We start from the raw sequence: 14,688 nt of genomic DNA, 5'->3' as shown, positions 1-14,688 counted from the left end.
ATAGCACGAGTTAGGTTTTACAACTTTTTTAAAACAATTTTTTTGGGCTTTACCAAAAAGCTTAAATATATTTAAATAATAGTTGCATTCTGAAAAGAATGCAGATGACTTCATATAAAACGTAAATGTTAATAAAACAGTCAAAGAAATAAACTAATTGTTGGTGCCATCTACTGATTATCAATTGATAACACCAAAAATATCATGTGAAGTGAAATCCCCTTAGACTGTGCTTTAAAATGTGTGTTCTTCATTCTTCCTCGAAGCATTAGAATGTTTGCTTTTTAGAACAGATTAGCAGATGTCAGAACAAACTATATTCTCTCTCTTTGTTTTATTGTCAATGAAAGGTAGACAGTTCAACATCCAGCATTCCAAAAGGGTCTGTGTCTCTTTAAAAAAGGCACAGCAACTGGATAACAGGAAGTGAACTCAATATGTTAAGTAGCTGTAGTTAGATGAAGCAGTTTTAGTTGAGATCTGCCTGAATGTTGTTCATATTTTATATTACTGGTAGTCAAGATATTTATTCTCCAAACATCAGAAATACCAATATCAAGTTAATTACCACCTACAACTGAATCTTTGAAAAGTATTCATCCCTTCAGCCCTGAATAAACTGATTCCCAAGATGGCCAACCCTTGGCATTCAAAAACCATGAGTCAGGCCTCAAATATCATGAGATTTTCTTAAAATAATAAATGGGAGGGGTTTTGTTACTTACCTTCTGGTTTGAACTTCTAACATGTGCTTGGGCCACATTTTCAAGATTTTCTCTGCAGTCACGAAGGTTAGAATCTTACTATTTTTAAAATGAAAGCTGAGATTCTCACATAATCACTTGACTCCAGAAGGCAGAAAAACACCAAATATCACAAAACTGATAATAAAGAGAGTTGGCAATACTGGAGTTAAATAGGTCTGCATACTACAGTACTCACAGAAGCAACCTTTTCAGGTCAGATCAATCTGTGCATTTAAGACACGGAAGGGAATGCAGGATACAGTAGTACTGTGCCAGAAGTTTTGGGAACTGGTTTAGAGTTCAAAGAGGGAAATTACACATACCAAAAGAATTATGCATACACAAAATTTATTTCCATTACTGTAGCACAATTAAGCAGATCCCGCTTTATTCTCCCTTCCTCTCTCCCACACCATTTTATCCCACTATCCAAGAGTTACAAAACACACTGAGCATTCACGATCGCCTTTTGAGAGGGATAAGCATATTATGCCAATTAGCCTAGTCTTCAGTACTAAAATCTTGGCATTTTAAGAAAAAACTGTATTAAATATTATCGAGACAAAGAGAAACAAACTGGCATGTTGGAGTGGATTATTATTACAGTGTAATACAAATGTAATTGTGGCCCAGGTTTGACCACTTATTTCCATGTAGTGTACAAAACATATACTATAGGGTAAATAAAGTGGCAGTGCTTTCAAGCAGCCTCGTCATGTTAGTGTGCTTTGAGAGACACTCATTGGTAAGGCGTTATTAATAGTTATCTCCTGCCGAGTTTGACATCGAACCATTGCCAGGATTGCTCTCCGGAACCTGCAATGTGAGGAGGGAAGTAAAAATTCAGATGATTAGAGGCATAGATAAAGAAGCAAAAACAGAGATAAATTAAGATCAAATTACTCAAATGTGCTATAACAATAAGGCTTTTTATTTTAATAAAACTTTTAGAATTCAATTAGTCTCTAGTCTCTTCTTCTGCCAGTGTAAATCAAGAGGAACTCTGCGGAGGTCTGTGGAATTGCATCAGTGTGAAACTAGCATGTGTGGAATTTTGTTCGAGTGACCTTACAATCCATTTTTTTTCAGGACTGTCCCATTTTTCAAGCAGTCTGTCTCAGAAATTTGGCTCCTTAAAATGGGATACCAAAATATCTCATTTTCTCGTCATCTGCTAAGTTCCCTGTAAGCTGCACGGCCACACAGCAGGCTATTTAGAACCAAGCAGTCACTTAAGGAACCCGCCCGGGGACCTGCCGTAGTCAGGAGAGGGGCACCCCTCCCCCAGCCCCCACCTTGCCCTGCCACCCAACCTACTGCAGGAGGGGAGCGCCTCCCCTGACCCCAACTCAGCCTTCAGTCTGGACCTGCCAGGCGCATGAACCCAGCCACGGCCAGGGCAGCCCTCCCCTGGCCCGGACCTGCTGAGGCTGGGGGAGGGGTGCGTATCCTTTAGCCCCAGTCCCAGAGCTCCCATGATGGGGAGAGGTGCCTCTCCCTCCCAGCCCAGGTGCTGCTGCAGGGAGTCAGCACTGAGGAGAGTCCTCTCTCCCCACTCTAGCCCTGGAGCACCCTGCTGCACCCCAAAGCCCTCATCCCTGGCCCCACCTAAGCCCACACCCCCAGTCGGAGCCCTCATCCCCAACTGTCTGCCCCATCCCTGAGCCCCTCATCCCTAGCCCCACCCCAGAGCCCGCACCCCCAAACTGAAGCCCTCACACCCCGTACCCCAACGCTCTGCTCCAGCCCTGAGCCCCCTTGCATACTATGAACCCCTCGGCCCCACCACATGAATTTTGTTATGTGCACCAATATGGAGGTGATGTGTCACACATCACCTCCATATTGGTGCACAAAACAAAATTCATTCCGCACATGGGTGGGAAAAATTAGAGGGAACACTGGTCATTTCCCTAGCAGGAGGTATTGGTGAAAGCTCTAGGACTTGATTTAACTCAGCCCTAGCCCCTAGGGAGAGCACCCACAGCAGCACCACCACCTGTCATGCTTGGTGGACACCATGAGTCAGGCCAGCACAGCTGTGTGATAAAATGTAGGGACATGAGTGGGTGAATGGAAGCATGCTGGTTGTGTAGTACATGAGGGTCTAGGCAAAGGGCAGATCTAAACCAACAGGGTTGGAGAGAAGAGTCAGACCATATCAATTACTCAGCAGTAACAGTTCAGCTTATCTGTATGGATGTCCCAGACCCTGCTTGCAGGTTGGGGAATGGGAAGGGAAGGATTCCAGCGTCCCCAACCCCTGTATACTTCCGAACCACAGGCAAAACCCTTTTGATTTTGGCTGTTTTTGTGAGACCAGATGATATGTCCCAAAATTATTGTCTCAATTCAATATGATACCTATGCTCAAAATATGGTATAGTTTTATTTTGACAGAAGAGGAGCCAGCAGACTTGTAGTTTTGCTCTTAAACGTCTCAAACCACCCCACTAGGACACTTCCCAAGCCAAGCAATTATATCCATGGGAACTACACGTCACGAAGGCCCAGATTCTCCAAGGTACTTAGCCTCCTAACTTCAATGGAAGCTAGGAGGCTAAATACTTTGAGGATCTCTTGGGCCTAAGCAGTCATACGTTTTAGCCAGTTTAATTAAAAGCAGACAGTCCCAGATTCAGATAGGACTCAAATTTCACCCCGATCCCATCTTGGCAAAGGACTTTATCTGAAATTGTTTTGCAAAATATTTTTATGAGCATAAAATTGAAGATATCATGGAAATGTTGTCAGACACCTTCAGACATATATAGCACAGATACTACCCCCTACCTTTATTAAAACCTGTCCAAAAGATCATCCAACCCATCACAGATAACTCAGCACTGGTTTAACCTTTCCATCTCTTTGTTAAATATTTTGTTGTATCTTACAGAAGGTCTTTCTACACAACTAGGATGCCCAGTAATGATAAAGCAGATGGAGGCTGTTAATTTAAAAATGGGACACTTACTTTTTGTTTGCAATGACATAAATACAGGGGTTATAAAATGTGGAAGATTTTGCAAATAGAGGTGCTATGATGGCCATTGCAGGAGAAATCTTCTTTGGGTCTCCAAAGGAAGACCATAAGCATACAATGGAATATGGAGACCAAGCCACCAAAAACATCACAATCATCACAATAGACATCTGTAAAACAAGAAAAAATGTTTGATAGACCAAACCATTTATATATGCTTACCAATATCAAATCAAACATTATATTTATTTAAGAATTAAGACCCTCCTCCATCACCTTTGTTACATCTACTTGATCAGACCAGTCTATGTTGATGCTCTCCAGGCAGTTACTGGTAGTGTACTGTTTCATTGTTCGGGAAATATTGTAGTAACAGTAAAACATGACTGTTAAGGGCACGACAAAATTAACAGCAATTACGATCATTGTATAAGAAACAAAGGACCTGTAAGCCAAAAAATAAATACAAGATATTACAACTGTGCATCTATAAAAAATGACTGAAAAATGCATTGTTCCCTTATGTTTTATTCTTAATAAAACAGTCAGAAAAAATGTTTTCAAAAGGTAAGTACAATTTCTTCAACTTGATAAGTTTTATTAGGCTCAGTGACTCTTACACTTAGGATTCCTAACACTTTCCAGTGTCAAGAATTCTAACATCCTTTTTTGATTTATTATAGACTACTTCAGTATCTACTTCTGAACTGCCATTGACTTTTAGAAACTGCATGGTATGTTCTTAGGAAAAAACATTGACCACAGTGGTGAATAAAAATAAGTGATGGGTCTACATTTGAAAAGTAAAACAAAGTTTTCAAAATCTTACGCATCATTTTTCCGCCAGTTTATTGTGCAAGTGGCTCCTGTTGGATCTGGGGCGTAGCTAGCCCAACCTACAATAGGCAGCAAGGCCCAAAAGACTGCATTTATCCAAGCAGCTAGGATCAGGGAAGTATAGTTGCAGGTAGTCATTCTTCTTCCTGTAATCAAGCAAATATTTTTACATCAAACCACTCTATTCTTTTACTTCTCTCCAAGGTTTATTTGAACCAAAAATGTTTCCAAGCAAGACAATTAGCATAGTAATTATAAATGATACTTACAAGCACCTGGCACACTGTAGCACACCCATTTTACTTAAGCTCTCCTATATCACAGATAAATGACATTTAAATACACCCAGAAACAGAGCTGGAATACATCTCAGCATTATCACACCTTCCCCCACACAAAGCTTAGTAATAATAGATGTTGCTGATGCCATATCAAAGAATTGAGAGAAAGAAAAAGAGCAGGGGGATGTAGGGAAAGTGAAAAAATTAACCATTATAATTTTTAAACCCATAATAATGATCAAGGGAAAAATACAGTATAGAAAATGAATGATATTAAGAATACATGTCAACTTCAATTAGTATTCTTAGTATTATTAAATTATTCACAGACCTGAAGAAGAGCTCTGTGTGGCTCAAAAGCTTGTCGCTCTCATCAACAGAAGTGAATCCAATATAATATATTAACTAACCCATTTTGCCCCCCCCCCAGCTTCAATTATTATCAGGAAACATTCCACAAAGAAGGGCCAATGGCTTCCTTCTATATATATGACTTTGTTAGCTATATATGGGATAGCTCACATAACCAATTACTGCAGAACCATGCCCAAATTTTGGAACCACAAGAGGAAATAAAAGAACTTGCATGAAGGTTCATAGATGTCAACTAATAAATTATTAAAATGATCATTTTTGTGCAAGAGTTATATCCAAGAGAACAGTACCTATATCAGGCCTGCAGATTGTCAGGTAACGATCAATTGCAACAACTGTAAGCAACCCAATACTTGCCATTCCAAAGAAGATATTTAAGGCAGCATAGATCTGAAATTTAAAAAGATAACATGTCCATTTCACTTACTACTGCAAATGCTTCCAAAGGTTTGAGTCTCCTCCTGTGTCCTGAAGCTAAGCATTATCATGGGTTGTATTCAATGCATTTGTCAATGACCAATTTGTTTAACAAACTATTAACAATTTGAGTTGCTTAAGTAAAACTAAACATTTTAAGATAAGTTTGCTTGCATAAGACCTCATAAATCCCATTGAAGAAGTTTGCCAAAGGCCACCATTTATTTTAACTCATGTTAAATAATGAATTTCACGATCCTGGGATGCAAAGTTGTTTATTTTTTAATTAATGTTTTTGTTGCATATTGGGGAAACACAAACAACATTTTTCTTACTGCAGAAGTTATAAACAGAAATTCACACTATTCTACAATTTCAGTTTACAGGATTTCTTCAGTTTAGATCAAGTTGAGTTTAGAGTTCTAAAGATCCTAAGAATTCAAATCAAGGCACAGTGGAAACTCTCAAATCTCATCCCCAAAATATGTCATCCTAGATGCAATTAAATGAGTGCCCTGGATCGCTGGTGAACATTGGCTGAATTTTGAATTTGAAATTAAATCTGCAATCAGGCAAGTTGTGTGTGATTTCAGATATTGTTGGGAGCATTCTGCTGTCCTGTTTAATTTTTGCCAGACAAATATTTTCAGGGTGTATAATTAATATGACTGCTAAATACTCATTTAAAAATCATATTTAAGTAACTGCATGCACAGTAAGCAAAGATTATTACATTTCTGCTAATGAATGTTTTTAGTGACAATTTTACATGGAGAGAAAAATTGTGCAAATTCTAAAATATAAGATGGCCATTTCTTTGAATATTTACCAAGATTTTCAAGATGACTACTGGTTATGCAAAAGTCTATTTTATGGTTACCTTAATAGACATGCCTTAAAGAGACCTGATTTCTGAAAGTGCTAAGCTCCCACTCTCTGCAAATCAGGTACTTTAAAGTGTATCAGTTTGACCCTCCAAAGATTGAGGCACCCAAAATCACTAGTTACTTTGAAAATCTTGGTTACTGGGTGATGAGAAGCATCCATGAATTCTACAATAAGTAATGGGATTTACTTTATTATAACTATTTTAATATTGTATATCTAACAGCAATACAAGTTTATGCTTCAATAATCTTCCAAAGTTTAAATTATGAAAATTAGCAATGAGTCCTAAGCAACCCCCCAGATCCAAATACCACTGAAAATTTTAAAAAAAAGGAGTACTTGTGGCACCTTAGGGACTAACAAATTTATTAGAGCATAAGCTTTCGTGAGCTACAGCTCACTTCATCGGATGCATTTGGTGGAAAAAACTGAATTTTAAGGAAGTTCAGATACAGACCTGGACCCATTGCTAAAGAACATTAAAAAAATCAAAGGAAGGTATTTTTCATATATTCAGGTTTGTGTTTAATTGCTTAGTACTTGTTTGGTCCTTGATTTAATATAAAAAAATCTCAAATACCTGGCATCCGGTGTAGCCAAATTTCCAGCTTCCATGTAGGTCTGAAGCAGCAGACATAGGATAACCAATGCCACTAACACCGATGTCGGTAAAAGCCAAGTTAATAATAATTGCATTTGTTGCTGTCCGAAGTTCCTTGTACTTAACAAAGATGCCTAACACAATTATGTTACTGAGAAGGCTTATCACCCCTGTGAAAACACAGAAAAAGGAAGCCTTACAAGTGGCAGAAATAAAGATACAGTATAGGCAGTAACAAACCAAAATGCATATTCATAATGAAATCTAAATATAGAATGGGTTTATTTGAATCTACAAAGATCATATTTAACAGAGAGAGCTTTCCTAATTTACGGTGTCAAACTCTGATTCACCAAGGTTTATAAGGACATGATTAATTTTAAGTACAAAAGGACATGCTTTAGTATCTTGATGAATCAGGGCCTCGCTATCTGAGCTCAGTGGGTATGGCAGGTATCCAGAATCTCTCAGACCAGAATCCTTAAGAGCTCCATCCTGCTGAAGTAGTGCTGAGCCCTCACTAGCACTGCTGAACACACTGCATTGTCATGATCCAGCAGAATGAAGTACACTGAAAGGAGTGGGTCCAGCAGGCTGGTTGGGCTGGCAAAAACACTCTGGCATTGAGCTGCTGGCTGTGATACTGCTTCACAAGATGCAACAGAAGCCTTTATGTGGAAGACCCTCCCAGCAACTGCAGTAACTTGCTTTCTGCTAAGGACAGCTCTGAGGCAGAACTCTGAAATAATGAAAATGGCTACTATGCACAGAATTTGCATGTGCTAAATTATGAGTAAGATACAGTGCCTTGATTATCCATCTCCATCCTAGGCACACCCACTTCCTCCCTGCTCATCAGTGGTCAGTTCATTGCAGGCATAGGAGTTTGCTCACATTGGTGAACATCGTATATATTCCACTCCTTTAAGTCAGTCCTGCTTCCTTTGAGTTTTCCAATTGACTTCACTAGTAGCATGGTTGGACCCAAAGTGAGGGCCATTCTCCACAGCTGCTTTATGCTGAGCACTAGCCCTTATGCTGGAGACACTATTTTCCATGTGCTCAGCATGCTATCTACAGGATCAATATGAATGAAGTCTCCATTTTCTCGTCTCTCCGTTAATGATTTCATTTAAAACAAAGCACCCTAATTTTTCCTACATTCTCAGCCAGTAGGGACAGCTTCACAATGAGCATCAGTGTATGGCTGTCTCATTGAATATACAGCCAGAGAAACTGAAACAATAGCACCAAATGAGTTCTGAATCTTATTACAGAAATTATATTGAACTCAAATATTTTAAACACAAATGTAGCAAAGTCTCATTGATTTTTCAGCTATATTGCATTCTTTTTATTATCACAAGCTGTTCAGAACATTAGCAGCTATCTAATGGAATGGGCATGTGTTCAGATAGGAAAAGTTTCCTGTACAGCATGCATTTAAATGACAAGAAGGTGCTGAGTGTACCTAAAGGCCACATATGTTTTAATGATTACCAATGGCAGGAATGACACAGCACAAACTATTAAAATGAAGGAAAAACTTATCCAGATTCAGAAATAGCATAGGGATGCCTCCACTTTGTTCTGTGAGATGTCTTGGCATGAAAGGATTACAAATTCTCAGATTTCCTCAATTAAACCTTGTGATGTTTGCCGCTATCAAGGTAACAGAGCCTGTACGTTTTTTTGATCAAGAACAGCAAAAGGGGGCTCCCCTCTCTTATTCTTCTTGCTAATGGATGGGAAGAAAATTAAGGCAGTCTCTATTCAATAGGCAATAGAGCAGGACCCTGTTACTGTGAACTTCAAATAATTAAGTAGAATGTAACTCCTGAATAGTTACAATGTTTTAACTACAGAGGGAGTCTGCAGCTTCAGTTAGTGATCCTTCACTTGTAATGAAGCTATTCTGTGACTATGAAACACTTGATTTAAGATGAAGGAGTACTTGTGGCACCTTAGATACCATTTCACCATTGTGAGCAAGCCACAGAGACAGAAATGTTTTCAATGGTTTGAACATACCAGTGGTCAATATTAAAACAAAAAATAACCACACTGTAAACCAAGCTCCAGCAGTTATTTCATTTTCAGAGCATGGTGAAATATCTGCTGATACTATAGCATGGTAGCTGTTGATAAATGTTGATTTAATGGTGACCACTGTATCTGTATATCCTTTCCTTTGTCATCTTCTCCATCTGCTAACTAATACAATGAGATTAAAGTCTTCCACTGATGAGCTCTTTCTCCCATGGCAATGGAACTCAATTACTGACCAACATGTTCAGGATGTGAATTTGTTAGAATGAAGTGTTCAGAAATGGACCAAACTCATTGGCAAAAGTTCCTGCACTTCACCTTGGTTCATACTATAGTTGCAATCATTGCTAGCACTGCTTCCCTAATCAACTAAGACAAAGTAACAAGAAAGAGAAAAAGAAAAAGAAAAAGAAAAGAAAAAGATTTTTCAGCTATAGTTATTTCAGACCGTATTTGTAACAGTTAGTAAAATGTTTTCAGTCAGAAGTGTGAATGTTGGGTAGACTATATCCCTTTAACTCAAAACCCAGTACTGTAGGTTTACACAACTGGCAAATACATACAACAGACCCACATGTCAGTTGCCCTGGTGATAGAGAAAGAGGAGAGGTTTTTGCCCTTGCTAATCTCTGTATCTCCCCTGTTAATATTGCTCTTCATAAAATGGTCAAATGATAAACCACATATTGTTACAACCCTAATCCTGTCAATTTGAGTTAAATCAAAGTCTGGACAAATGACCTACATTTCTGAGAGTGCAAATATTATCCATTTATCTGCAGATGATCTGGTGGCACCAATGAGTAAAAGAGCATATCTGGAGTTTCAATAGATTATTATTGAATACAATAGATTCTTAGCAAAATTACAAGGAGAACTTAAAAAAAAAAGATTAGAGCTGTTTGAAATATCAGCCTTGGTATCAAAAAAAACTAAATGAGTTCATCTTAAACAGAAACATGATTTGTCAAATACTATACAAAAAAGATTCACTGAGTAAATTTGACCTTCATAATTACTGCACATAAACCATAAAAATCAGAATAATTAGTTGAAAATTCTTCATAAACTAATAACACTGAAATTAGCTGGAAAAAGTATGCCCAAAACTTACAATATTTCCTAACAAAAATATGTATACCTAAAATGGCTTAATTTTAAGGCATAAAATAAACACAGGCATATTTTTAAATGTGCTAGATTGTAGAATTAAAACATTTACTTTTGAAACATTCAATTATCGTACTAAAACAAACAAGTTTTGAAGAAAAGTTATTTCATATTTGATCTCATTTATTTCATATTTTGATCTCAGCTCCTCCAACTCTTTTCCCAAAGCCCACTGCAATCAGTGGGAGTAAACTGACTTTGGATCAGGCCCCCAACATGTGTTACTCTTCCTAAAAATGCGACATCAGTGAAACATACTACTGAAATGAGAGTCTCCTTATCTCCCATCAATGAGCAGTCCCCTCCCTATCAGTGACATTCCAACACTTCCGCTTACAACCTCCACACAAAAAGAAAAGGAGTACTTGTGGCACCTTCGAGACTAACAAATTTATTAGAGCATAAGCTTTCGTGAGCTACAGCTCACTTCATCGGATGCATTTCGTGAGCTGTAGCTCATGAAAGCTTATGCTCTAATAAATTTGTTAGTCTCTAAGGTGCCACAAGTACTCCTTTTCTTTTTGCGAATACAGACTAATACGGCTGCTACTCTGAAACCTCCACACAGACACCCATGCACATGCTCAGATTACACATACATTGTTGTGAACCTGTGACCCTCAGAGGCATATCAGGATAACTTTGAGCATATCAGTGAAAAATGCAAAATGTTGCAACTTCTATTCTTATTCCTTTTGCACACTGGCAGAATTCCACATTTTTTGCTATAATCATGTATAAGCAAAATACACTTTTTTAAATAATGCAGTCTTAAACCGTACCCCTCATTTTAGAAGTTTCTATACATTTTACAGTCACCCTGTTGCTTATCTACTCATCTACCTTTAAGTTGAGAGACACTAGACCTTTTGCTTTTTGTATATAAAAGACATTTCATTGGCATTGACCCAAAATGAATATTGAAGCCTAACTTCCCATTAAAAAAAAAAACCCACCAACCTCCATACCTGCTGTTATTAAGTAAGCTGCGACTATATTGTGCTCAGTCTGTGAAAAGGCTGACTGAGCTTCATTTTCACTTTCTGAGGAGTTAGTTGAAACATTCCAAAACATTTTAGACTGAAGAAACTGGGGTATTCCCTCCATGTCGATTCTTCAAGAGGACATACACAAAACACTCCCAGATCCTTTCAGGCAAATTCTTTCATTATGAAACAGACTCATTGAACAATTTTTAAAAACTCCCATCCCCCCACCCTCCACTGAGAAGCTACCAACAGGATTTAACTGGACTATGCAAAGGAGTTTACGTGCCCAATTTGTGCAAGGAAAAGCTTCTAAGCAAAACAAAGAGCAGCACAGAACTAGGTGCCAGAGTAGCAGCCGTGTTAGTCTGTATTCGCAAAAAGAAAAGGAGTACTTCCAACAAGATGCTTACATTTCAGTCTTATTGCTAAAGAGATTAGCTGTCACATGCCCACACACTTTTTACTTCAACTTCTTGTGCAACATTTCAGAAGATCTAGACAAGAGTTGGCTAGATTCAATAGAACTTCAGCCTTCTTTGGAATTAATTCTAATAATCACAGAGAGCACATGATAGGAACACTAAAAATAAAAAATAGTTTCTCTAAAACGTAGGATACACCTCATCTAAACTCCACTTTTACTCCTTACTATAAGTTCTCAGGTTTCAGAGTAGCAGCCATGTTAGTCTGTATTCGCAAAAAGAAAAGGAGTACTTGTGGCACCTTAGAGACTAACAAATTTATTTGAGCATAAGCTTTTGTGAGCTACAGCTCACTTCATCGTGTACGAGTTTTTTCATGAAGTTGATAGATTTCCACTCCATACGGCTAAATTCAGTGCCTTGCATAATAACAGGTGAAGTGAGCTGTAGCTCATGAAAGCTTATGCTCAAATAAATTTGTTAGTCTCTAAGGTGCCACAAGTACTCCTTTTCTTTTTTTATAACTTCTCAGAAGTCTTTGTTGATTTGACTTAAATAATCCTACTAGTAAATATTAACCTTTCATGATTTCTGTATGCTAAACTCTCATCATTCTTTTACATGTTAACCACAATCCTTTTTATGTTGTATATTTATAGGTTTAGTGCCCTATACCTACTGAAACTGAAAAGTTCTTTGTCCTTCAGTTGAACCTAGTACATGAAGGGAAAGTGAACCCTGTAATGGAATGTATGTAACCTTTTACCCTGACCTTACTAAGATAGCCAAGACATCCAGGGAAGGGACCCTATGGAAGTATGTTAAAATAAATAAGGCTGGGTAATTGATAAGGGGGTGTTTATAATCTCAATTATGTTCTGTCATTTATCAGGGACATTTGTCATCACAGATGTTTTCTGCCATTTATGAAATTATGACCCATTGAAAGATGTTTTAACTCAAAGGAAGTGCTTATTACAACAGGTGTTCTTAATAACTGAATTAGAAATTCCTTTAGCTTATCAATTATGTAAACTAAGTTTCCATAAAATAAATTCTGTAAGTAAATATATAAAATGAGATATCAAAAACAGAACATATAGTGAAATTAAGAGTGGGAAGGTAGTTTTCCCACCAAAAAGTCATTTTTGCCTCACACTCTATAAAAGGAAAGTTTAGGAATGACCACAGCCAGAATTCCATCAGTTACCAAGGAAGAGAACAGGGTGCTGTCCTTTCACCATTAACAGGAGGAGGTAATGAAGGTTTCCTTCATGTAGTCTAATACTGTATTAATCTTCAATATTTTAAATTAAATAATTCCATTTAAGCCTGTTATTTTGCCATCTCCCTTAGTTATTAAATTCAAAAGCTACAATCAAGTGAATGGCTGAAATGAGAAAAAACAGCCAATATTTTCAAAAGTAGCGATTTCTGGCAGCCAATTTGATACACTTTGAAGGGGCCTGATTTTCTGAGGGTGGGTGCTCAGCACTTTCTGAAAGGCAGGCCCTTTTGATGTGGCTCAAGTTGGACAGCCAAAACTGAAGGCGCCTGTGCTAGAATGCTAAAACTAGGTGGCTTCATGCGTAACATATCTTACCTCAGTTGGAAACAGCCATACTTGGCAGTGCATTACAGTATCTTAAGGAGAACACATCTCTTGTATCTCTCTCCAGGATGGAAGCTCTGTAGCAAGTCCAAACCTGGTACAGAAGCCTGACCTGCTAGAAGCAGCCCTACAACCTAATGTGTACAGAGTACATGACAGCGCCCAAAATCACTAATTCCGTTTGAAACTCTTGACCATTATGTTTTAACATTATCATTTGATATTTACATTATAGTAGAACTGAGAGACCAACCAATTTGGGGTCCCATTGTGCTAGATGCTGTACAGTGAATGACACTCAATCCCCAGAGAGCATACATACTGCAATTTTTCTCAGTACAAAAAATGATTACAAGTTGTAAAGTAAGAGGTGTACCACCACTTTCCCCCCCATAAAAGTCATTTTGGCTTTGCTTTTAGACTGCTGAGCACATACTATAGAAGATCATGGATAAGTCTGTGAGTTAGCCCCATCTCTTCTATTATGACTAGAGATCTGCATTCACTTGTGTAAATTCTCACATTGCAGCTAGTACTTGTACTTCTTTGTCAAAAGAGCACTTTGAGTCAGTCTTCGGAATGAGGGCAGGGTGAGAGAGTCTGTAAGGAGAGAAGAGATTATGTTGTCTTGGCAATGAAACCACTCTCTCAGCACCATGCTTTATTTTACAAGACCAAACCATAAAATGTTTCTCTTCCATGAATACTGATATCTGGTTGAAATCTGTTCTTTGCCTACATTTTTTGGCACAATTTTCAGAAGTTCTATAGCTCCTGTAAATTCCATGTAAATCAAGAGAGATTAGCGCCTATGAAAAACAGGCTACAACTATTTCCATTCCATTCCATTCCATTCCATAAACTGAATTTCAAACTCAGGTAATAGCTAATGAAGACTAGGTATAAAAGATTGCATGTTATCAGAAAAATTGCAGTTTTCTGATCTGTACAGCCAGCTAAATATCACAGAGGTATCATATTGTTTTAGATACCTTATATTCCCAAATTAGGATTTTTTTTAAAGTAAGGAAATTCTCAGCCAAAAAATGTCAAAATTAAATTAAGGCTAAGAATACCTATCATTAACTTAGGGATAAAAATTCTTATAAGAACACTGCAGTTAGCAAAACAAAATTAAAAAAACAAAGCAAGAAATTCAGAATTAAAGCATATAATTAACATAATATTTGGATGTGCATATGGAAATGCACAACACATATCTAAAGAATGTAGATATAAGGCTCCGAAGGCAGGAGACTTTGAGAAGGGCAAAAAGTGACGCTGTCCACTTAATTAGAATACATTTTGATCCTCAAAG

The 14,688-nt window shown here is 37.8% G+C and overlaps 1 protein-coding gene across 1 annotated transcript; it reads right to left on the bottom strand.

The window, feature by feature from the left end:
- Window positions 1–862: 862 nt before the first annotated feature.
- On the bottom strand, window positions 863–11,992 carry RRH (retinal pigment epithelium-derived rhodopsin homolog). Its single transcript, XM_038400130.2, has 7 exons — window positions 11,316–11,992; window positions 7,108–7,298; window positions 5,513–5,612; window positions 4,559–4,712; window positions 4,006–4,174; window positions 3,721–3,899; window positions 863–1,562 (listed from the first exon to the last, which is right to left on the bottom strand). The coding sequence occupies exons 1-7, from the start codon at window positions 11,452–11,454 to the stop codon at window positions 1,460–1,462; spliced, it is 1,035 nt and encodes a 344-aa protein (XP_038256058.1). The 5' UTR covers window positions 11,455–11,992; the 3' UTR covers window positions 863–1,459.
- Between the last annotated feature and the right edge of the window lie 2,696 nt (window positions 11,993–14,688).

Source organism: Dermochelys coriacea, chromosome 4, assembly GCF_009764565.3.
Source record: "Dermochelys coriacea isolate rDerCor1 chromosome 4, rDerCor1.pri.v4, whole genome shotgun sequence".
In the NCBI taxonomy this organism is placed as follows: Eukaryota; Metazoa; Chordata; order Testudines; family Dermochelyidae; genus Dermochelys; species Dermochelys coriacea.
Note: the sequence above shows the minus strand (reverse complement) of the source record. Positions and strands in the feature narration are given on the sequence as shown.